Below are 25,348 nucleotides of genomic sequence, written 5' to 3' on the forward strand. Positions count from 1 at the left end.
AAACTGTGAATATACTAAATAATCACTGAACTATAGTACCTTAAAAATGTTAAATTTTATGTATATGAATTATGTACTCAAAAAAAATACCTGAAATGATCCCCCTTTTCACTGTAACACAATAGACTCCATTAGAAACAGGGAAAAGGATAACCAAAGACTAGGAGAAGGCTATTTACAATACATGTATCTAACAAGAGACATATTCAAAATTTCTGAAGAATTTCTATTAACCTAATAATAAAAGACAAACCACCCAATTAACACAATTGGCAAAGACTTGAATAGGCACTTCACCCAAAATAGAATATTCAGATACCCATAGCACAAAATGTGGTCAACATCATTGCAAATTGATGAAACAAAAATTAAAGCCACCATGAGATACCACTACTCATCCACTAGAATGGCCAAAATTAAAAGGATCGGTAGATGCCTGTAATCCCAGCACCTTGGAAGGCCGAGGCGGGTAGATCGCTGGAGGCCAGGAGGTGGGGGTTACATGAGCTGAGATTGCACCACTGCACTCCAGCCTGGGTTACAGAAACTTTATCTCAAAAAAAAAAAAAAGACAAGAAAAGAAAGGACTGGTAGTATTAAGATATTATAGTTAAGAGGAACGAATATGTGTGTGTAATCAGAGGACATGTAAAGGAATGTCCATGGGGCAACTTGGTTAATAGTAACCAAAGATGGTCGAGCATGGTGCCTCATGCCTGTAATCCCAGCATTTTGGGAGGTCACAGGGGGAGGATCGCTTGGGCCTGCGAGTTCGAAACCTGCCTGGGCAACATGGCAAAACCCTGTCTCTACAAAAAATTAGCTGGACATGGTAGCACATGCCTGAATCCCAGCTACTTGGGAGACTGCAGTATGAGTAACACCTGAGCCAGGGAGACTGAGGCTGCAGTGAGTAGAGATCAGGCCACTGTACTCCAACCTTGGTGACAGAGTGAGACCTCGTCTCAAAAAACAAAACAAAACAAAAAAATAGCAGCCAATGATTGGAAACAATCCAAATGCCCAACAGGAAGTGAATGGATTTATCTGTACAGTGGAATATTACAGAGCAGTGTTTTTAAATGACTGCTTCATACAATTTGTACAAATCTCGCTGATATTTTGTTGAGTGAACAAAAAGCCAGATACAAGAGTTCACACAACTAAGAGTTCATATAAGAGTTCATAAAGTAAGTATGAAAGAAATTAGAATATAGTCTGGGCAGATGGGTGGAGGGCAGGAGAAGAAACAGACCAGAAAAGGACAGTAGAAATCTTGTCTTACTGAAATATTCTCCATCAGGATGGTAGTTACAAATGTGCATACAAACATTAAGAAACAAATCATTAAACTGTTAAACAAGTGTGCATTCGACACAACTATACATCAGAACTTTAAACAAAATGAAAAAAAAAAAAAAAAAAAAAAAGCAGAGGCTCACCTCAAACATCACCTTATCACTTCCTCTCTCTATAGTCACCTGCCATTCATCTTCTACTATCCTTTCCCAGCCCGTTATAATTTAATTGATCCCTAACTCAGAGAATCTCATAGGTCGCTATTGAAGAACTTACATTTCATTATTTAAGTTTCTTTAGATCTGTATAAACCCACAGACTACAAGTTCCCTGAGTATAGAGGCCTGCTTTTCTTTTTACTTTTTTTTTTTTTTTTTTTTTTTTTTTTGAGACAGGGTCTCTCTCTCTCTCTCTGTCACCCAGGCCGGAGTGCAGTCTCAGCTCACTGCAGCCCCAAACACCCGGACTCAAGTGATCCTTCCACCTCAGCTTCCTGAGTAGGTGGGTCTCAGCCTCCTGAGTAGGTGGGTCTACAGGTACATGCCAACACGCCCGGCTAATTTTTGTATTTTTTTTGTACAGACAGGGTTTCGTCACGTTGCCCAGGCTGGTCTGAAACTCCTGTGCTTAAGCAATCTGCTTGTGTCAGCCACCCAAAGTACTGAGATTACGGCATGAGCCACAGCACCCTGCCTACTCTGTTTTTCTCATTACCTCGTTTCCATAATGCCCAGCATAGTGCCAGGTACTTTAGACATCAATGTTTTGTTGATTTAAATAATTCCTATGATTCATGTATGGAACAATACCTCACTAAATCATATACCTTAACTTTTTTTCTTTCAAAGACAGTTTCTTTCCCCTCTTCAATAGGAAACGTCTACAGTTTCTAAGAAAAGGATTTGGAAAAAAAAAAAACACAAAACATTTGTATAGGCTCTGAAATTAACCTGCATATACATCATCGTCAAACAGCAGAATGGCTGCCTTAAAATATACTTACACACGCACACACACATGGAAATACAATGAAGATGTAAATGATTTAAATGATTCTTTTACTTTAATAAATAATCTCTTATATTTATTGTGCACACACTTAACAAGAACTTCATAAGGTAACTAGTACTACCAACTACACATTAGACAGGAAGTTAAGAAAGCAGTTCGCAGTCACATTTCTAGCAAATGTCATGGCCAAGATCTGTAGTATGACTACAGGAAACACTGGGGTGTTAAAGTAATAGGACCTGTGCCCCAGAAAACTAATTAGACCATTTATTTACTTTTTTATTCATTCATTTATTCATTTACTACCTCCTTAATTTTTTTCTTCAGAGACCACTTATTTAAAACAAAAATTAAGAAAAAAAATCTGAATGGTTAAACATATGAAAAGATGTTCAACCTAACCCATAATGAAAAAAATACTAATTAAAACTATTAAGATGGGCCAAGCGCGGTGGCTCACACCTGTAATCCCAGCACTTTGGGAGACCAAGGCGGGTGGATCACGAGGTCAAGAGATCGAGACCATCTTGGCCAACATGGTGAAACCCCGTTTCTACTAAAAATACAAAAATTAGCTGGGTGTGGTGGTGGGTACCTGTAGTCCCAGCTACTGGGGAGGCTGAGGCAGGAGAATCACTTGAACCTGGGAAGCGGAGGTTGCAGTGAGCCGAGATCACACCACTGCACTCCAGCCTGGCAACAGAGCAGAGCAAGACTCCGTCTCAAAAAAAAAAAAAAAAAAAAACTATTAAGATGTAACTTCTCTGAGACCAAGCGGGGGCGGATCACCAGAAGTCCAAGACCAGCCTGGCCAATGTAGTGAAACCCCATCTCTACTAAAAATACCAAAAAAAAAAAAAATTAGCTGGGCATTGTGGTGCCTGCCTGTAATCCCAGCTACTCCACAGGCTGAAGCATGAGAATCAATTGAACTGAGGAGGTGGATGTTGCAGTGAGCCGACATCGTGCCACTGCACTCCATCTAGCCTGGACAACAGAGCCAAACTCTGTATCCCAACAAAAAACAAACAAACAAAAAGAAGTAATGTCTCACCTACGAGATTAGCAAAAATCCAAAAGTTTGACAATCCTCTCTCATCAAAGCCTTGGAGACACTCCAACATTAGGCAGACACTCTAAAATTACTGATGATGGCACTAGCTCTAGGGAATGACAATTTGGCAAGTTATCAAAATTACCAATGCTTACATTAACCTTTGATCCACCCACTCACATCATTTTAGGGGATTTTTCCTACATACATAATTATACATGTACAAAATGACACATATTCAGGATTCATCACTATAGCACTATTTGTAACAGCAAGACAAGAAGCAACCCAAGTGTATCTACAAAGTTTGGTTAAACTGCTAATATTACACAATGGAAGGCGATGAAGCTGAAAAAATGAGACTACTCACTATGAACTGATATGAAAAGATCCTAGCATAAAGTATATTCAAAAAGCAAGGTACAATCGGGAGGAGGAAGATGGAGATAGGAGAAAGGGCTAACATGCAGCTCCCACTTTGGCAGAGAGAACACCATGGGGAGACTCACACCGTGAACTTTTGCTTCAAGAACCACCCCAGGAATATACCGGGCAAACCGAAAAAATTCACAGATCCTTTCAAAGAAGCAGTAAACTGCTGCAAATTCCGTGAGACAGGTAAAAAACTGTGAGTTCCCAAAGTGTAAGAGCGGGAAAACCTGCCTCTACACACACATCCCCACTGGGGAATCTGAAAATCCAGATCATGGGAGACGAGATGGATTTAACCTTACTTAGGGCTGAAATAGATTTAATGGAACTGTGCAAAATATAAAAGTAGAAGCAGCAGTGGGAAATGCCTTGTAAGCATTCCCAGCCTCTAGCTAGAGCCCAGGGAAGCCATCCCCCACTATATCTCACAAGGGTACTAGCGGAAGACAGCCAGCAGAATTAGGGAAGGGTAACAGGGCAAAAGAAGCTTCTAAATGAGATAGTAACAATTTCGGCTGGACATGGATTTTCTTGAGCAGAAAAGGGAGGTGGGGAGGGAACAGGAACTGCTGCAGATACCAGCGCAGACTGCAGAGGGAGTAGGCAGTTGGGGAGGGGCGAGGTCTGAAGGCCTTGCTTTCTCAGCAGGGAAGCCGGGGCAAGGTCTGAGCGGTACGCCAAGGAGCGAGAGTGGCTTCACCCACTGCGTGGGAGCTGAATGAGGTCTCTCGCAACCAGGACTCTCACAACCCCCCACTTCCCTGGTGAACTATATGACACAGCAGAGGCAGCCAAAATCCCCTATGGAACATAACCCCACTGGCCTGAAAACCAAAGCCCTATCTCCCACCCACAGTGGCTGTGGCAAGCCCCGCCCAATGAAAGTGAGTCTGAGCCCAGTTCCGCCTAACCCTGCTCCCACCTGATGGTATTTCTCTACCTGCCCCTTTAGCAGAACAGGAAACACAGCCCCACCCATCTCCCAGGAAACCAAAATACCTGCCCAGGCCAACTTAGGGCAAGCAATCTCCCTACTTACTACCAATGCAGCTGGTGCTCTCTTCAAAGTGTCACCTCCTGGCTGGAGGCCAACCAACTCAAGCCATTAGAGCAACTCAAGACAGAATAACCCGCATCCCAGGAAGGGGAAAACAACAGCTAATTCCACTGCTTGCGACATCCTGGCCAACCAGAGGTCCTGAGTGTGTCCACATTACAAGTTCATTGCTAGCATAACCAGTATTCAAGAAAGCAAGTACACTCAACATATCTACAACCGAAGACCACCAAAGAGTCCACTCTACTCCCCTCCCGCCTCCAGCAGAGCAGGTGCTGGTATCCACAGCTCAGAGACCTGAAGATGAATCACATCACAGGACTCCTTGTAGGCATTCCCCAGCACCATCCCAGAGCCTGGTAGCCCTGCTGCTGGATGGCTACACTCAGAAGAGTAGTAACAATCACTGCAGTCCAGCTCTCAGGAAGCCCCAGAGGAAGTGGGAGACAGCAGGCCCTGAGATCCAGTCTTTTCCACCGAAATTAGTCTAAACAAATTAGAAGGAACCAGAAAAGTAATTCTGGTAGTATGACAAAACAGGGTTCTATAACCCCAGCAACGGATCCACACCAAGAAGAAATTTCTGAACTTCCAGATAAAGAATTCAGAAGGTTGATTATTAAGATACTCAAGGAGATATCAGAGAAAGGTGAAAACCAAATTAAAGACAACAATACAGGATATGGATGAAAAATTCTCCAGAGAAAAAGATATAAAGAAACAGCAATCACAACTTCTAGAAATAAAAGACACACTTAGAGAAACAGAAAATGCACTAGAGGCTGGGCACCATGGCTTATGCCTGTAATCCCAGCACTGTGGGAGGCTGAGGCAGGCAGATCACCTGAGGTTAGGAGTTCAAGGCTAGCCTTGCCACCACGGTGAAACCCCGTCTCTACTAAAAATACAAAAATTAGCCAGGCATGTTGGTGTGTGCCTGTAATCCCAGCTACTCAGGAGGATGAGGCATGAGAATCACTTGAACCCAGGAGGTAGACGTTGGAGGTTGCAATAAACCAAGACTGTACCACTACACTCCAACCTGGGTGACAGAATGAGACTCTGCCTCAAAAAGAAAGAAGGAAAGAAGAAAGGAAAGGAAAGGAAAGGAAAGGAAAGGAAAGGAAAGGAAAGGAAAGGAAAGGAAAGGAAAGGAAAGGAAAGGAAAGGAAAGGACGAACAATCACAACTTCTAGAAATAAAAGGCACACTTAGAGAAACAGAAAATGCACTGGAGGCCAGGCATGGTGGCTCACGCCTGTAATCCCAGCACTTTGGGAGGCAGAGGCGGGTGGATCACCTGAGGTCAGCAGTTCAAGACAAGCCTGGCCAACATGATGAAACCCTGTCTCTACTAAAAATATACAAAACTTAGACAGGCGTGGTGGTAGGCACCTGTAATCCCAGTTACTCGGGAGGATGAGGCAAGAGAATCACTGAACCTGGAAGGCAGAGGTTGCAGTGAGTGGAGACAGCACCACTGCACTCTAGCCTGGGCAACAGAGTGAGACTCGGTCTCAAAAAAAAAAAAAAAAAAAAGATGCACTGGAAAGTTTCAATAACAGGCTACAACAAGTAGAAGAAAGAACTTCAGAGCTCAAAGACAAGGCTTTCGAAGTAACCCAATCAGACAAAGCCAAAGAAAAGATAATTTAAAAAAAAAAAATTAGCAAAGTCTCCACGAAATGTGGGATTACATCAAACAACCAAACCTAAGAATAACTGGTGTTTCTGAGAAAGATGAGAAATCTACAAGTTTGGAAAACTTACTTGAGGGGAATAACTGAGGAAAACTTCCCTGGCCTTGCTAAAGATGTAGACACCCAAATACAAGAAGCTCAAAGAACAGCTGAGAAATTCAACCCAAAAAGATCACCTAGGCACAAAGTCATCAGGTTATCTAAAGCCAAGATGCAGTAAAGAATATTAAGAGCTGTGGGACAAAAGCATCAGATAACCTAGAAAGAAAAACCTATCAGATTAACAGCAGATTTCTCAGCAGAAACCTTACAAGCCAGAAGAGACTGGGGTCCCATCTTCTGCTGCCTGAAACAAAATAATTACCAGCCAAGAATATTGTATCCAGCAAAACTAAGCTTCATAAATGAAGGTGAGATCAAGTCTTTTTCAGACAAAGGCTAAGAGAATTTGCCACTACCAAGCCAGCACTACAAGAAATGCTAAAAGAAGTTCTAAATCTTGAAATAAAACCTCAAAACACACCAAAATAGAACCTCCTTGGCCGGGCGCAGTGGCTCACGCCTGTTAATCCCAGCACTTTGGGAGGCTGAGGTGGGCAGATCACCTGAGGTCAGGAGTTCAAGACCAGCCTGGCCAACATGGAGAAACCCTGTCTCTATTAAAAAATACAAAAATTAGCCAGGCGTGGTGGTGGGCACCTATAATCCCAGCTACTTGGGAGGGTGAGGCAGGGAGAATTGCTTGAACCCAAGAGGCTGAGGTTGCAGTGAGCCAAGACTGTGCCACTGCACTCCAGCCTGGGCAACAGAGTGAGACTCCATGACTAAAACAAGACAAAAAAGAATCTCCTTAAAGCATAAATCTCAAAGGACCTATAAAACAATAACACAATGAAGAAAAAAAACAACAGCTATTAAGGCAACAACAAGCATGATGAATACAACAGTACTTCATATCTCAATAATAACACCGAACGTAAACGGCCTAAATGCTACATTTAAAAGGTATGGAATGGGAGAACGGATAAAATTCCACTAACCAAGTATCTGCTGTCTTCAAGACACTCGCCTAACACATAAGGACTCACATAAACTTAAGGTAAAGGAGTGGAAAAAGATACTGCATGCAAATAGAAACCAAAAGCAAGCAGGCATAGCTATTATTATATCAAATATAACAGACTTTAAAGCAAGAACAGTAAAAAAAAAAAGCAAAACAAAAAAGAAACCCACAAAGAGGGACATTAAATAATGATAAAAGACTTAGTCCAACAGGAAAATAACAATCCTAAATATATATGCACCCAACTGGAGCTCCCAAATTTATAAAACAATTACTAGACCTAAGAAATAGGATAGACAGCAACACAATAAACACAGTAAAATAATAACAATCCTAGCAACATAATAATGTAATAATAATTGTATCTTGACTTTAGATAACCTGATGACTGTGTGCCTAGGTGATGTTCTTTTTGTGATGAATTTCTCAGCTGTTCTTTGAGCTTCTTGTATTTGGATATCTACATCTCTAGCAAGGCCAGGGAAGTCTTCCTCAGTTACTCCCCTCAAGTAGTTTTCCGAATAATACTGGGGGACTTCAATACTCCACTGACAGCATTAGACAGGTCATCAAGACAGAAAGTCAACAAAGAAATAATGGATTTAAACTATACCCTGTAACAAATGAACTTAACAAGTATTTACAGAACATTCTATCCAAAAACTGTAGAATACACTTTTTTTTTTTTTTTTGAGGCCTGTCACCCAGGTTAAAGTGCAGTGGCACAAACTTGGCTCACAGCAATCTCTGCCTCCCAGGCTCAGGCAATCCTCCTACCTCAGCCTCCCGCGTAGCTGGGACTACAAGTGTGCACCACCATGCTCAGCTAATTCTTTTATTTTTTGTTGAGACAAGGTTTTGCCATGTTGCCCAGGCTGGTCTCGAACTCCTGAGCTAAAGCAATCCACCTGCTTCGGCCTCCCAAAGTGGGAGACCTACCATGCCTGGCCAGGATATACATCATTTTCATCAGGACATGGATAGGCCAACATAGACCACATGATAGGTCACAAACAAGTCTCTATAAATTTAAAAAATCTAAATTATGTATCAAGTATCCTATCAGATCACAGTGGAATGAAACTGGAAATTAACTCCAAAAGGAACCCTCAAAACTACACAAACACATGGAAATTAAATAATCTGCTCTTGAATGATCCTTGAGTCAACAATGAAATCAAGGTGGAAATTAAAAAATTATTTGAACAATAATAGCGTCACAACTTATCAAAACCACGGGGATACAGCAAAAGCGGTGCTAAGAGGAAAAGTTCATAGCATTAAATGCCTACATCAAATGCCAGGCAAGGTGGCTGACGCCTATAATCCCAGCACTTTAGGAGGCCTAAGCAGGTGGATCACCTGAGGTCAGGAGTCTGGGACCAGCCTGGGCAACATGGTGAAACCCTGTAAAAACACAAAACTTAGCTGGGTGTGGTGGTCCACACCTGTAATCTCAGCTCACTTGGGAGGCTGAGACAGGAGACTCACTTGAACCCAGGAAGCAGAGGTTGCAGTGAGCTGAGATCGTGCCACTGCACTCCAGCCTGGGCGATAGAGTGAGACTCTGTCTCAAAAAAAAGAAAAAAAAGAAAAGTCTGAAAGGTCACAAATAGGCAATCTAAGGTCATGCCTCAAGGAACCAGAGAAACAAGAAAGAACAAACAAAACCCAAACCCAGTAGAAGAAAAGAAATAACAAAGACCAGAGTGGTGCAAAATGAAACCAAAAGAACAACAACAATACAAAAGGTAAATGAACAAGCTGGTTCTTTGAAAAGATAAAAGTGATAGACCATTAGTGAAACTAACCAAGAAAAGAAGAATGATATCGAAATAAGCTCAATTAGAAACAAAACAAAAGATATTACAACCAATACCACAGAAATACAAAAGATCATTCAAGGCTACTATGAACACCTTTACATGCACAAACTAGAAAATCTACAGGAGACGATAAACTCTGGGAAATACACGACCCTCCTAGATTACATCAGAAGAAATAAAAACTCTGAACAGACCAATAACAAGTAGTGAGATTGAAACAGTAATAAAAAAATTGCCAACAAAAAGTCTGGGACCAGTTGGATTCACAGCTGAACTCTATCAGACATTCAAAGAAGAACTGGTGCCAATCTTAATGAAACTATTCCAAAAGACAGAGAAAGAGGGAATCCTCCCTAAATCATTCTATGAAGCCAGTATCACCCTAATACCAAAATCAGGAAAAGACATAACAAAAAAATAAATCTACAGACCAACATCCCCGATAACATAAGATGCAAAAATCCTCAACAAAATACTAGCTAACCAAATCCAACAGCCTATCAAAAAGATAATCCACCATGATCAAGTGGGTTTCATACCATGGATGCAGGGATGGTTTAACATACACAAGTCAGTAAATGTGATGTATCATATAAAAAGAATTAAAAATCATGTGATCTCAAGAGATGCAGAAAAAGCATATAACAAAAAAATCCACCATCCCTTTATGATTAAAAACCTCAGCAAAACTGGCACAGAAGTAACATACCTTAACGTAATAAACCCACAGCCCATATTCTACTGAATGGGGAAAAGTTGAAAGCATTCCCCATGACAACTGGAAGAAGACAAGGATGTCCACACTCACCACTTCCATTCAACATAAGTACTAGAAGTCCTAGCCAGAGCAATCAGAGAAAATAAATAAAGGACATCCAAATAGGTAAAGAGGAAGTCAAACTGTCGCTGTTTGCTGACGATATGATCGTGTATCTAGAAAACCCTAAAGACTCATCCAAAAAGCTTGTAATCTGATGAACAAATTTAGTAAACTTTCAGGATACAAAATCAATGTAAATTAATAACACTGCTCTACACCAACAATGACGAAGTTGAGAAACAAATCAAGAACTTAACCCCTATTACAAAAGCTACAAAAAAAAAAAATACTTAGGAATATACCTAACCAAGGAGGTGAAAGACCTCTACAAGGAAAACTACAAAACACTGCTGAAAGAAATCATCCACAACAGCAACAAATGAAAACACATCCCATGCTCATGGATGGGTAGAATTAATATTGTGACTATGACAATACTGCCAAAAGCAATCTACAGATTCAATGCAATTCCCATCAAAGTACCATCATCAATCTTCACAGAACTAGAAACACACTATCCTAAAATTCATATGGAACCGAAAGAGAGCCCAGATAGCCAAAGCAAGACTAAGCAAAAAGAACAAATCTGGAGGTATCACATTATCTGACTTTTTATACTGCAAGGCTATGCTTACCAAAACAGCATGGTCCTGGAATAAAGTAGACACACAGACCAATGTAATAGAGATCCCAGAAATAAAGCCAAATATTGGTGACTCACGCCTGTAATCTCAGCATTTTGGGAGGCTAAGGTGGGCGGATCACTTCAGGTCAGGAGTTCGAGACCAGTCTGACCAACAGGGTAAAACCCTGTCTCTACTAAAAATATAAAAATTAGCCAGACGTAGTGGCAGGCACCTGTAATCCCAGCTACTCAGGAGTCTGAGGCGGGAGAATTGCTTGAACTCGGGAGGCAGAGGTTGCAGTGAGTCAAGATCACGCCACTGCACTCCAGCCTGAGTGACACAGCAAGACTCAGTCTCAAAAAAATAAAAACAAAAAACCATAAAGTGGGGAAAGGACACCCTTTGCAACAAATGCTGCTGGGATAACTGCCAAGCCACATGTAGAATAATGAAACTGGATCCTCATTTCTCACCTTACACAAAAATCAACTCAAGATGCAGCAAAGACGTAAATCTAAGACCTTAAACCATAAAAATTCTGGAAGATAACATTGGAAAAACTCTTCCAGATATTGGCTTAGGCAAAGAGTTTATGACCAAGAACCCTAAAGCAAATGCAATAAGAACAAAAACAAACAGATGAAACCTAACTAAACTGAAAAGCTTCTGCACATAAAAAGAAATAATCAGCAGATTATCAGCTTCTGCACATAAAAGAAATAATCAGCAGAATAAACAGACAACCCACAGAATGGGAGAAAATATTTGCAAACTATGCATCCAACAAAGGACTAATGTCCAGAATTGACAAGGAACTCAAACAAATCAACAAGAAAAAATAATAATAATAATCCCATCGAAAAGTGGGCAAATGACATGAATAAGCATTTCTCAAAAGAAGATACACAACACAACACCACCCTATTCCTGCAATAATGGCCATAACTTAAACGGCAAAAAACAATAGATGTTGGCATGGATGTGGTGAAAAGGAAACACTTTTACACTGCTGGTTAGAATATAACACAAATGTGTCCAGAATTGGTGAGTTCTTGGTCTCACTGACTTCAAGAATGAAGCCGCGGACCCTCGCGGTGAGTATTACAGCTCTTAAGGTGGCGCGTCTAGAGTTGTTCGTTCCTTCTGATGTTCGGTTGTGTTCGGAGTTTCTTCCTTCTGGTGGGTTCATGGTCTCGCTGGCTCAGGAGTGAAGCTGAAGACTTTTGCGGTGAGTGTTATAGCTCTTAAGGCGGCGTGTCTGGAGTTGTTCGTTCCTCCTGGTGGGCTCGTGGTCTCGCTGGCTTCAGGGGTGAAGCTGCAGACCTTCGCAGTGAGTGTTACAGCTCATAAAAGCAGCATGGACCCAAAGAGGGAGCAGTAGCAAGATTTATTGCAAAGAGCAAAAGAACAAGGCTTCCACAGTGTGGAAGGGGACCTGAGCGGGTTGCCGCTGCTGGCTCGGGCAGCCTGCTTTTATTCTCTTATCTGGCCCCACCCACGTCCTGCTGATTGGTAGAGCCGAGTGGTCTGTTCTGACAGGGTGCTGATTGGTGCTTTACCATCCCTGAGCTAGACATAAAGGTTCTCCACGTCCCCATCAGATCAGTTAGATACAGAGTATCGACACAAAGGTTCTCCAAGGCCCCACCAGAGCAGCCAGATACAGAGTGTCGATTGGTGCACTCACAAACCGTGAGCTAGACACAGGGTGCTGATTGGTGTGTTTGCAAACCCTGAGCTAGACACAGGGTGCTGATTGGTGTATTTACAATCCCTGAGCTAGACATAAAGCTTCTCCACATCTCCACCAGACTCAGGAGCCCAGCTGGCATCACCCAGTGGATCCCGCACCGGGGCTGCAGGTGGAGCTGCCTGCCAGTCCCATGCCGTGCACTCACACTCCTCAGCCCTTGGGTGGTCAATGGGACTGGGCGCTGTGGAGCAGGGGGTGGCGCTCGTCGGGGAGGCTCCGGCCGCACAGGAGCCCATGGAGGGGGTGGGAGGCTCAGGCATGGCGGGCTGCAGGTCCCGAGCCCTGCCCTGCGGGAAGGCAGCTAAGACCCGGTGAGAAATCCAGCGCAGCACCGGTGACCTGGCACCGCTGGGGGACCCAGTACACCCTCTGCAGCCGCTGGCCCGGGTGCTAAGCCCCTCATTGCCCGGGGCCAGAAGGGCCTGCCGGCTGCTCTGAGTGAGGGGCCCGCCAAGCCCACGCCCACCCGGAACTCCAGCTGGTCCGCAAGCACCGCACGCACCCTGGGTTCCCGCTCGCGCCTCTCCCTCCACACCTCCCTGCAAACTGAGGGAGCCGGCTCCCGCCTTGGCCAGCCCAGAAAGGGGCTCCCACAGTGCAGTGGTGGGCTGAAGGGCTCCTCAAGTGCCACCAAAGTGGGAGCCCAGGCAGAGGAGGCGCCGAGAGCAAGCGAGGGCTGTGAGGACTGCCAGCACACTGTAACCTCTCACAACCACTATAGAAAATCGTACAGAGATTTCTTAAAGAACTAAAAGTAGAACTACCATTTGATCCTGCAATCCCACTACTGGGATTGAAATATGAATGACACTGGGAAAAAGTCATTATATGAAAAAGACACTTGCACACACGTTTATAGCAGCACAATTTGCAACTGCAAAATTGGACCCAGCCTAAATGCCCTTCAATCAATAAGTGAATAAAGAAAATGTGGTGTGTGTGTATATACACACACACACACACACACACACACACACACATACATACCATGGAATACTACTCAAGCCATAAAAAGGAACAAAATATGGCTTTCACAGAAACCTGGATGGAGTTGGAGACCACTATTCTAAGTGAAGCAATTCAGGAAAGGAAAACCAAATATTGTTTCGTTCTCACTTATAATTAGAAGCTAAGCTATGAGCAGGCATAAGAATGATATAATAGACTTCGGGGACTAGGAGGGAAGTGTACAGTGTACAAAGCTCAGGTGACAGGTGCACCAAATCTCAGAGATCACCACTAAGGAATTTATCCAATGTAACCAAAAAACACCTGTTCCCCAAAAACTATTGAAATTAGGGCCAGGTGTGGTTAATCCCAGCACTTTGGGAGGCCAAGGTGGGTGGATCACGAGGTCAAGAGTTCAAGACCAGCCTGGCCAACATGGTGAAACCCCATCTCTACTAAGAGTACAAAAATTTGCCGGGCGTGATGGCGCATGCCTGTAATCCCAGCTACTTGGGAGGCTGAAGCAGGAGAATCGCTGGAACCCCAGAGGCAGAGGTTGCAGTGAGCCAAGATCATGCCACTGCACTCCAGCCTGGGCAACAGAACAAGACTCCATCTTGGGGAGGGGGGGAACTATTCAAATTAAAACAAAAAAGCAAGGTACACATATACACTATAATATTTCAAGAATGGAAGAAACTTGGTATATAGAAAAAAGTAATCTGTGTATTTAAAGCTGCTCTAAAATTAAGTTTGTTTCTTTTTAAAGCAAGGTACAGACAGTATTTAATTTACTAGACTTTGTGTAAGAAAGAAAGGAGAATGAGACTACATATTTATCTGCTTGTAGTTGCATAAGGAAATACTAGAAAAAAATCACAAGAAACAAATAATAATTATACTTTTGGGAGGAAGGGGGGAAACAGGAACAAGAGAGAGACAAATAATTCTTAGTATAAACTTTTGTTATAATGTTTTAACTTGTTGATTGCTTTTTCCAAAAAAGTTGTTTTTAAAAGCAACTCCACAAGAATTACCTCACTCTCTACAAAACCCAAGGGAAGTTACTGGCACAGTATTCATTCCAGTAAATGTGGTTTTAACAACTATTAAACTCCTTTAAACATGAACTTTTAATCTCTATGGTATATGCTGCTTTCCATAAATAGAAACCAAAATATTTAATTTTTCATAAAGATAAATGGAAAAGATTTTTACAGAAACTTGCTCTTTATAAAGATTTCCCAGAAGGCTGGGCACGGTGGCTCACGCTTGTAATCCCAGCACTTTGGGAGGCCAAGGCGGGCGAACCACGAGGTCAGGCAATCGAGACCACGGTGAAACCCCGTCTCTACTAAAAATACAAAAAATTAGCCAGGCGCGGTGGCGGGCGCCTGTAGTCCCAGCTACTCGGAGAGGCTGAGGCAGGAGAATGGCGTGAACCCGGGAGGCGGAGCTTGCAGTGAGCTGAGATCGCGCCACTGCACTCCAGCCTGGGTGACAGAGCAAGACTCCATCTCAAAAAATAAATAAATAAATAAATAAATAAAGATTTCCCAGAATACATCTAATTTGACAAAAGTGATTTACAACTAATTACAACTAAGCTCAGTAGTGTGACCTCAAAACTGAGTGAAAGGAATCAAATCCTTTAATGTCCTACAATTTATTTATTTTATATAATAGTCAATGTTGTTTGCTAATGAAAATGCCGAAACCTTTAACAATAAGAAAACATAATCAGACCACAAGGTATTAAAAAAAACCAACATGGCTTCCAGTCATTAGTCTACTCACTAGCTATTTTTAAGACCCTAATCCAACAGCAACATTTCTCCTGTACTTCAAACAGAAAAAAATGGATCAAATGAGCTTTATCTCCATCTACTTTTGAAATTCAATGCATGTACAAGAATGTTAAAACAAATGGTTGTTTTTAAAAAAATTTAGAGGAGCAAAATTCTGCCTATTAGGAAACATGTCAGCTTAAGCTAACATTTAAAAGAAAAAAACAGCCAGGCGCAGTGGCTCACGCCTGTAATCCCAGCACTTTGGGTGGCCGAGGTGGGAGAATCACCTGAGGTCAACAGTTCAAGACCAGCCTGGCCAACATGGTGAAACACCATCTCTACTAAAAGTACAAAAATTAGCCAGGTATGGTGGCACACGCCTGTAGTCCCAGCTACTCGGGAGGCTGAGGCAGGAAAATCACTTGAACATAGCATGTGGAGGCTGCAGGGAGCCAAAATGGCACCATTACACTCCAGCCTGGGCAACAGAGTGAGACTCTGTGTCATAAATAAATAAATAAATAAATAAATAAATAAATAAATACATCCTTACCTTGAAAGGTTTGTCTCCACTGTGTGTCAGCATATGCCTTTGTAACCAACTTTGACTGGTAGATGGAGTGTTATATACTTTACAACCTTTCCATAAGCAAACAAATACCTGTTAAGAAAAACAGAGCCATATTAATTTTCATGACTTATCTCAAGAAGAGTTTGATTCCTCATACATTCAAATTAACGTTATAAGTCTTCAACTGACAAGAGCTATTGAATGTACAAGCCAATCAAAATGCTTAATATAAACTGTCAAAACATCCTAGTATAAGCCACCCTTAATGCTACTGTCCATACCTTCGATAAGGAATTAACACACCAATCACAGAATACCATTCAGAAGGAAATATATATAATATTAGCAATATATCCCTCGGAACTGAGACCATGGGCCATTATTTACATTTTTGTATTTACTGCACAAAAGAACAAACATCTATTAATTTTAAATAGCAGGAAAATATAAAGGTATAAAAAAATTAATGAAATGACTAATAAATGTTAATTAGAAGATACTGATATTTTCAACTTCAAAGAATGAATGAAAATTATCAAATTACAATTTTTTACTGGTGATATCCTGGTCTCACATGCATACTAACAATATTTGTTCTTATACTGTTCTAATCATGAAGAATTATTTCTATCTCGATTATGACAATAGAGAGATATTTGAGACTCTGTCTGGAATATGAAATTTTGTTATGAAACAAATAAAATACAAAATATTAAGTGAATATAGTAATAAAAACAACAGACATGAGCTACCCTACTTTCATAATAGATCCACATTCTAGGTTCAGGGTACTAAGTATAACTAGCTGGAAAGCACCAAAACTAGCAAACTAATCTTTATCATCTTCCTACCAGTGACATGTCAGTTTCCTAACTGATGATACTTCCATCAAACCAAACGCTGAAAACTGCTTCCCAATGTCAGGAAAAGAAGGGTCTACCACAATCATTATCTTGAAAGAACCACTTAAAGGCTCTGTTCTTTTCTAAGGTAAGAACAATTACAGAGTCACACTTTGAAGACTGTAATATACTACATACATACAGCACACAAGAAAGATATACAAAGAACTGAAGAATCTTTCTTCAGCCAGCCTAAAATAAAATTTTTAACAGACTAGAAAAACTGACAGTCTATAAACAAATAATTGAGGTCAATTTTTAACTCAAAAACAATACCATCTTACGTCAAATAGGTATAACAAGGCAATACCACCACTGCCATTTGACAAGACTGTTTAGAGAAGTTACTGCATATCCTGACTCCATAACGAATTTGCTAGTTTAAGTATGAGATAAAGGAAGTCATAACGTTTCCTCCTTCATACTCAAAATTCCCAACCCTAGAAGACGTTTATAAACTAATGGCCAAGGTTCTCAGAGTTAAAAGTAACTTTTAAAAATAAATCTAGGAACAGAAATAAAATACAAAGCAATACTTATACGCACCCAATGTGGTGGCTCACACCAGCAATTCCAGCACTTCGGGAGGCTGAGGTAGGGGGATGGCTTGAGCTCAGGAGTTCGAGACCAGCCTGGGCAACACAGCGAAACCCTGTCTCTACATAAGTAACAAAAAAATTGGCTAGGCATAATGGCATATGCACCCGTAGTCCCAGCTACTCGGGGATGGCGGGAGGGTGTAGGGCTAGTAGCTGAGGCAGGAGGATTGCTTAAGCCCAAGAGACGGAGGCTGCAGTGAGCCGTGATGGCACTACTGCACTCCAGTGTAGGTGACAGAGTGAGACCTTCTCTCCAAAAAAAAAAACTTAAATGCTACAGAAATTAACTCAATATTGTTTAATAATCACACATGGGTAATTAATGCTATCAATTTTTGAAATCAAGACTACTAGACTCACCAGGCACAGTGGCTCACACCTCTAACCCCAGCACTTTGGAAGGCCAAGGCAGGAGGATTGCTTGAGCCCAGGAATGACGCCAGCCTGGGCAACATGCCATAACCCTGTCTATACAAAATATACAAAAATTAACCAGGCATGGCGGTGCCCGCCTGTGGTCCCAGCTACTTAGGAGGCTGAGGTGGGAGAACTGCTTGCACCGGAGAGGGCAAGGCTACAGTGAGCTGCTATGATGATGCCATTGCACTCCAGCCTGGGCAGTAAGAGATAGATCCTGTCTCAAGAAAAAAAAACACAACTACTACTAGATTCAAAGTCTTATTTTTCAATCCAAGTAACAAAGAGGAGGAATCAGGGGTTGGTTTAAAATTCTCTCAGAAATCATATTATTAGTTTGGTGCACAAGTCATTGCCGTTTTTGCCATTAATTGAAAAAAACGCAATTACTTGTGCACCAACCTAATACGTAAACAGAAATGCCTTAAAGAAAGTATTTGGGAACAATATCAAGATCATTCCTGTAACAACTTTTGTGACAGAAGGATTCTCCTTAATGTTAAAAGAATTCTTAAGTGACCCCCCACCCCACTCTGAAATACTCTTAAAGATAGGATTTAGTTCCTTCGAAATAAACACTGCCTCTACCTAACAATACTCAATCACTAAATTTGGTAGACACAGTAGTATCCGGCTTCTAATTTTTTTTTTCTATGAGCAAACATGACTATAGAGATAATGGCAGGTCTGAAACTACATCTGATACGGCCTTATTAAGTATGGTTTAGACTCTACATGGAATAATGTCTAGTAACACAATTAAGGCAACAACTTCAGATTCAAAGAAAAACCAAAATCTTCAACCTAGTGAATTTTATACCAAATGAAGTAGGCGTAAAGAGATCAAAGTTAACTGTGTTTAACTATATTGGGGTGAAATGTTTAGAAAGATCCAAAAAAGGCCTCGTGTAATGGCTCATGCCTGTAATCCCAACACTTTAGGAGGCCGGGGTGGGTGGATCACTTGAGGCCAGGAGTTGGAGACTGGCCTGACCAACATGGTGAAACTATGTCTCTACTAAAAATACAAAATTAGCCGAGTGTGGTGGCGCACTCCTGTAACCCCAGCTACTTAGGAGGCTGAGGCAGGTGAATCGCTTGAACCCGGGAGGTGGAGGTTGCAGTGAGCTGAGATCGCGCCATTGCACTCAAACCTGGGAAACAAAAGCAAAACTCCGTCTTAAAAAAAAAAAAAAGAAAAAGAAAAAAGAAAGATCCACAAAAAAACACAAAACTGTTCAAGGCTATATTTCCTTTCCTAGCCTGTATTAGGACGACGTTTTGATAAAAATAATCCCAAATCTGACAAAAGGGTCTTCTTCAAATCTGAGACTTTTTAGATGTATAATATCTGAAAAATATTTTTATACTATTTTTAGAAACTCTCCTACTGTTAAAATTAACCCTGAAAAATCAAACACCATAGGATTCCAATTATATCCAAATTTGGAAGAAGTATGTTTAAGAATATAATTTGCCATGGTTCTTCTATTTTAAAATGAATTAAGGTCTGGCTATTTTAACAGAATAAGACACAGGGGTCCAAAGTCCAGTCTCTCATGATACAGCAAACTGTGTTGTATTAGGTTGTATGAGACATAACAGAAACGGAAAACAACCTGCTGAGCACAGTGACTCGTGCCTAGAATCCCAGCTGCTCTGGAGGCTGAGGCAAGATGCTGGCTAGAAGACAGATTTTCAGACCAGTATGGGCAACACAGCAAGATCCCAACTCTGAAAATGTTTAAATCAGCCAGACGTGGTGACGCATGCCTGTAGTCCCAACTACTAAACTGAGGTAGAAGGATTGCTTGAGTCCAGGAGTTTGAGGCTACGTGAGCTAAGATCATGCCACTGCTAAACTGAATTCAATCCAGTTCTTTCACTTTGCAGCTATGTAATCTTGGAAGAATCATCTACTTCCTTTTTCATCAGAAATACTTTGAGCACACATGTGGTAAGTCCAAAACACTACGAAAATATAAGATGTTATATTATCTCAGAAAGACCAGTCAATGAAATAACTGGGTTTATATTAGACACCGAAGGTTCCTTCTCAAAATAACTGCCATCAAGTTTTCCTGCCAGCAAGTCCAGGAAAAAAAAATTTTAAACCCACACAGCCATTAAAAGAATATGTTTGGGCCAGGTGCAGTGGCTCACGCCTGTAATCCCAGCACTCTGAGAGGCTGAGGTGAGTGGATCACTTGAGGTCAGGAGTTCAAGACCAGCCTGGCCAACATGGCGAAATCCCACCTCTACTAAAAATACAAAAACTAAACCAGGTGTGATGACACATGCCTGTAATCCCAGCTACTTGGGAGGCTGAGGCAGGAGGAGCACTTGAACCTGGGAGGCGGAAGTTACAGTGAGCTGAGATCGCGCCACTACACTCCAGCCTGGGTGACAGAGTGAGACTCCATCTCAAAAAACATACATGTATTTTTGGACTGCCAAAGAAATCTTCAAGTTTACAAGGGCCTTACACGTAAGATGTAGATGTCTAAAATTTCAGTGTTACAGGGAGGTTTCGGCTTTCTGTTGAGAACTCTACAAAGTACTGAGTTTCTGTCAGAATAGGTTTTACCTTCAGGAATCTTCTTCAAAATGCCCAAAGTGAATAAGGATAGTACAAACCTAGGAGCCAAGGGTAGTCTGAGTCTCCTTCACTTTGGTCAATATCCTTGAACCAGTGTATCCTTGTACCAGTGTACGTATCTGAATGTATTTGAATGGCCTATACTTAAAATGGCTTGTATGATAATATAGATAAATGCACAAACAACCTATGCACCTGAAGAACACAAATGAATCTATGAAATCTTTCTATATATAAATGAAAAATCCACTGCAAAAAAGTACAATGTTAATCTGTCAGAGTAAGTATGCACAAGGAAATTCAGTTATTACCAGTAAATTAAAATCAGCCAAATATATTCTAAATGCAGAGCAAGTTAACGGAATAATCTACATGCCAAAATAAAGGCCTAATTATACTGGGTAAATGATCTTGTTTTCAGTAAAATTACACAAAAAGAAAAGAGAGACACCATCTAAAGTCAGGTAGGCCAGCTGAGCATGGTGGTATATGCCTGGAATCCCAGGAACTCAAGCTGAGATGGGAGCACTGCTTAAGCCCAGAAGTTGGACAAGATAGGAAGACCAGCTTGGACAACATAGTAAGACTCTGTCTCATTAAACACACACACACACACACACACACACACACACACAAAGTCAGGCAGAGGCGTTGGATGGATGATTCCACGGCACCATCAAGCCCAATTTTTATTTTCTTTTTCTTAATGAAACAGAGTCTTGCTCTATCATCCAGGCTGGAAGGCAGTGGCACAATTATAGCTCACTGCAACCTTGACCTCCTGAGTGCTATAGTCAACTGGACTCATTCAAGTCTTTCAATAATACCGTACCATATTCCTCCCTTGCCCACAATCTCCTCGCTTTGCCTCTCAACAAAGAAACACACCAAAGAATATATGCAAAAGTAAACCTCAAATGACACAGAAAATAAATCCTATATCAAGAAACCTAAACGGCTTTCTTTCCAGAAATTGTTTTTATGTGAGAAATAGCTGAGAAAGAAAGAACAGTAATATATTTTACACTGAGCCTCTAAAGTCCTACAAGTTCCCCACTTTCCAAGACATATTAAGAGGACACTGGGATTTGAAATTTGATTAGTAAGATAACTCAGAGTCTAATCTTCAGAAACCAGTCACACATAGAAATGCGGACCTAGGCCGGGCACGGTGGCTCAGGCCTGTAATCCCAGCAGTTTGGGAGCCAGAGGCAGGTGGATCACCTGAGGTCAGGTGTTCGAGACTAGGCTGGCCAACATGGTGAAACCCCATCTCTACTAAAAATACAAAAGTAAGTCAGGTGTGGTGGTGCACACCTGTAGTCCCAGCTACTTAGGAGGCTGACACAGGAGAATCACTCGAACCTGGGAGATGGAGCTTGCAGTGAGTGGAGATTGCACCACTGCATTTCAGCCTGGGCAACAATAACAAAATTCTATCATACTTAACACTAGAGATAGGTTTGATTCTCTTTTTGCCCATTTTGTTTTTATTTTTGAAACTGTAGAAAGCACTCTCATGATTTTTTTTTAAAAAAAGGCGTATTGGTCTGGGCATGGTGGCTCACGCCTGTAATCCTAGCACTTTGGGAGGCCAAGGCAAGACCAGCATGGGCAACACAGTGAGACCTCATCTCTATTTAAGAAAAAAAAGGTGTATTCATAATTTGATGTTTAAATGATCAGTTTAATTTTAATGTAGAAATCAGGCCAGGAAAATCTAAACTCCACTTGACTTCAGCCTCCAAAGAAGTCCACATGAACATAGCAACATAAACAGCTTAAAAGGGGGAAAAAACAATGCTAAGTGGATACATTATATAATGGTTTTGCTTTTCTCCTCAGGGCAAAGATTATAGTGGAATGAGAAAAAGAACAGAAATTAATATAGTTTAGATCTTGCTAACTTACTGCTCCAGTAAAACTGTCATCTTTCAATAATCAGAAGCATAAAATCTTCTAGGGTTACCAATTTTTTTCTCATATGTTTCTGTTCCATGATGACACTTTAACACTTAAGAGAGAAAGAAGAAGTAAGAAATCTAAAAAAATAATTAGGCCAACAAAATCAGGTGTTTTCTACTTATATTAGATACCCACAACAGTCAAACACACAGAGATAAAAGTAGAACTGTGGTTACCAGGAGCTAGTGGGAGCAGAGAGTAAGTTTGTTTAATGGGTATAGATTTCAATTTGGGATGATAATTTACATGTTCTGGAGACAGAGTGGGTGGCGATTACACAATAAGGTGAATGTACTTAGAGCCCCTGAACTGTATATTAAAAATGTTTTCTGTTCTTTTTTTTGAGACAGGATCTCACTCTGTCATCCAGGCTGGAGTGCAGTGGCACGATCTCACAGCAGCCTCAACCTCCTGGGCTCAAGCAATTCTCCCACCTCATCCCCCGAGTGGCTAAGACCACAGGCGTGTGCCACTACACCCAGCTAATTTTTGTAGACAGGATTTTGTCACGTTGCCCAGGCTGGCCTCAAAACTCCTAAGCTCAAGCACCCACCTCAGCTTTCCAAAGTGCTGGGATTACTGTGCCCAGCTGAAAATGTTTTCATTTTTTTAAAGTTCATTTCAAAGAAAAAAATCTCATGTTCCAACCAACAACTACTCTTCAAAACACAAAACCCTCTAGGCACGGTGGCTCACGCCTGTAATCCCAGCACCTTGGGAGGCTGAGCAGGATGATCAAGTCCTCCTCAGGAACTCCTGAGGTCAGGAGTTCGAGACCAGTCTGGCCAATATGGTGAAACCCCATCTATACTAAAAATACAAAAATTGGCTGGGTGTGGTGGTGCACACTTGTAATCCCAGCTACTTGAGACGCTGAGGCAGCAGAATTGCTTGAACCCAGGAGACGGAGGTTGTAGTGAGCTGAGGTCGTGCCACTGCACTCCAGCCTGGGCAACAGAGCGAGATTCCATCTCAAAAAAAAAAAAAAAAGAAAGAAAAGAAAAGAAAAAACAAACACAAAAGCCAATCTCAAAGCACAAAATCAGATCGAGTTTTCTTGTCTTTTACAGTAGTACCAAGTTTTCAAACTCTCATTCACATTTTATCGTTCAAAACACATAGTCTATTGTAATCTCAGCATTTTCAGAGGCCAAGGCAGGCAGATCGCTTGAGTCGAGGAGTTGGAGATCAGCCTGGGCAACACGGTGAAACCTCATCTCTACAAACAAACCAACCAACCAACCACAGTCTATATTCTAATGACTGGTATGTAGGAAAAAACTGGGATGCATTTTCTACATTATTTGATCCTTTACATTTATAGTTTAGCAAATAATGTCCTTCAAAGATCAGGACTCCTATCTTTGACCAAAATAGCATTACTCTTTTTAATGTATTTATTTATTTTTTTTTTGAGACAGAGTCTCATTCTGTCGCCCAGGCTGGAGTCCAGTGGCACGATCTCAGCTCACTGCAACCTCCGCCTCCCGGGTTCAAGCGGTTCTTCTGCCTCAGTCTCCTGAGTAGCTGGGACTACAGGGGCGCGCAACTATACCCAGCTAATTTTTGTATTTTTTAGTAGAGGCGGGGTTTCACCATATTGGCCAGGCTGGTCTCAAACTCCTGACCTCATGATCCGCCCGCCTCAGCCTCCCAAAGTGCTGGGGTTATAGGCACGAGCCACTGCGCCCAGCCAAATAGCATTACTCTTAAAATCAGCTAGAGAATCTTATTACTGGCAATCAAGTGATATTTTGAGTAAGAGTTCAAGAAATGACATGGGAGATTTTTCATTTCAATATTACACTTACAGGACAAATGCCAACATTTCATGTCTAATTCTGTATCAGTAAGGTACAGGTATATATAGTTACTGTGATTACATGATATATTTAATTATTTTAAAAATCAGTCTTGGCCGGGTACGGTGGCTCACACTTGTAATCCCAGCACTTTGGGAGGCCGAGGCGGGTAGATCACCTGAGGTCAGGAGTTCAAGACCAGCCTGGCCAACATGGTGAAACCCCGTCTCTACCAAAAATACAAAAAAATTTAGCAAGGCATGGTGGCTTATGCCTGTAATCCCAGCTACTCGGGAGGGTGAGGCAGGAGAATCACCTGAACCCGGGAGGCAGAGGTTGCAGTGAGCTGAGACCACACCATTGCACTCCAGCCTGGGCAACAAGAACCAAACTCTGTCTCAAAAAAAAAATAATAATTAATTCTAAAAAAATAAAAATAAAATAAAAATCAGACTGTAACTGCATTTTTTCTACAAATCTGGGAAGGGCTGAAATTCTCATCAGGTTGTATGCCAAATCAGCTTGCGGGATTCCAAGACTCAGAAATGTGAAATTCTCTCGCTCCCACATCTACTAAGAGAAGCCCAGTGATCTTCCAAATAGCTCATGATTCTATACACAGTTGCTAAGTCAAGTGACAAAAAAGCATCATGCCATGATGCTCGAAAATGGTATATACCAAGTGACATCAAGCACTGGCTCACAAAAAGCAGATCTACAAAAGCCAGAAAACCAACTTGCTAAGATACTTCACACTAAGTATCTGACATATGGCTTGGGGGAGAAGACTGGGTTACCAAAGTAGCCTAACCACTGAGCTAGGTTTTACGCTGAAAATACCGTATGATGGACACAGTTAATTAACAGATCATAGGTAAGTATAACATTTTACTGGTTACTCAGACATCACACATATTAACTCTAACAAGAAGACAAATGTACAAGTGCTATACTTATCAAGTTTGAGTAATCAAAAGACTGCTGACACATTACAACATACTGTGACAGGGATGAATATGTCTTAAATTTCAGCCACACACGGTGACTCACGCCTGTAATCCCAGCACTCTGGGAGGCTGAGGCGAGCGGATCACCTGAGTTCAGGAGTTCGAGA

At 41.5% G+C, this 25,348-nt stretch overlaps 1 protein-coding gene across 7 annotated transcripts in view; it reads right to left on the bottom strand.

Moving 5' to 3' along the window:
* AEBP2 (AE binding protein 2) overlaps window positions 1-25,348 on the bottom strand; it is a 104,075-nt gene that overhangs the window by 54,331 nt on the left and 24,396 nt on the right. For all 7 annotated transcript variants that reach the window (XM_055280453.2, XM_055280447.2, XM_055280454.2 and 4 more), the window contains exon 3: window positions 15,933-16,040. In XM_055280453.2, coding sequence (XP_055136428.1) covers window positions 15,933-16,040 — 108 coding nt within the window. The remainder of the gene's footprint in view (window positions 1-15,932; window positions 16,041-25,348) is intronic.

The sequence above is a fragment of the Symphalangus syndactylus genome, chromosome 5, assembly GCF_028878055.3.
Source record: "Symphalangus syndactylus isolate Jambi chromosome 5, NHGRI_mSymSyn1-v2.1_pri, whole genome shotgun sequence".
In the NCBI taxonomy this organism is placed as follows: Eukaryota; Metazoa; Chordata; class Mammalia; order Primates; family Hylobatidae; genus Symphalangus; species Symphalangus syndactylus.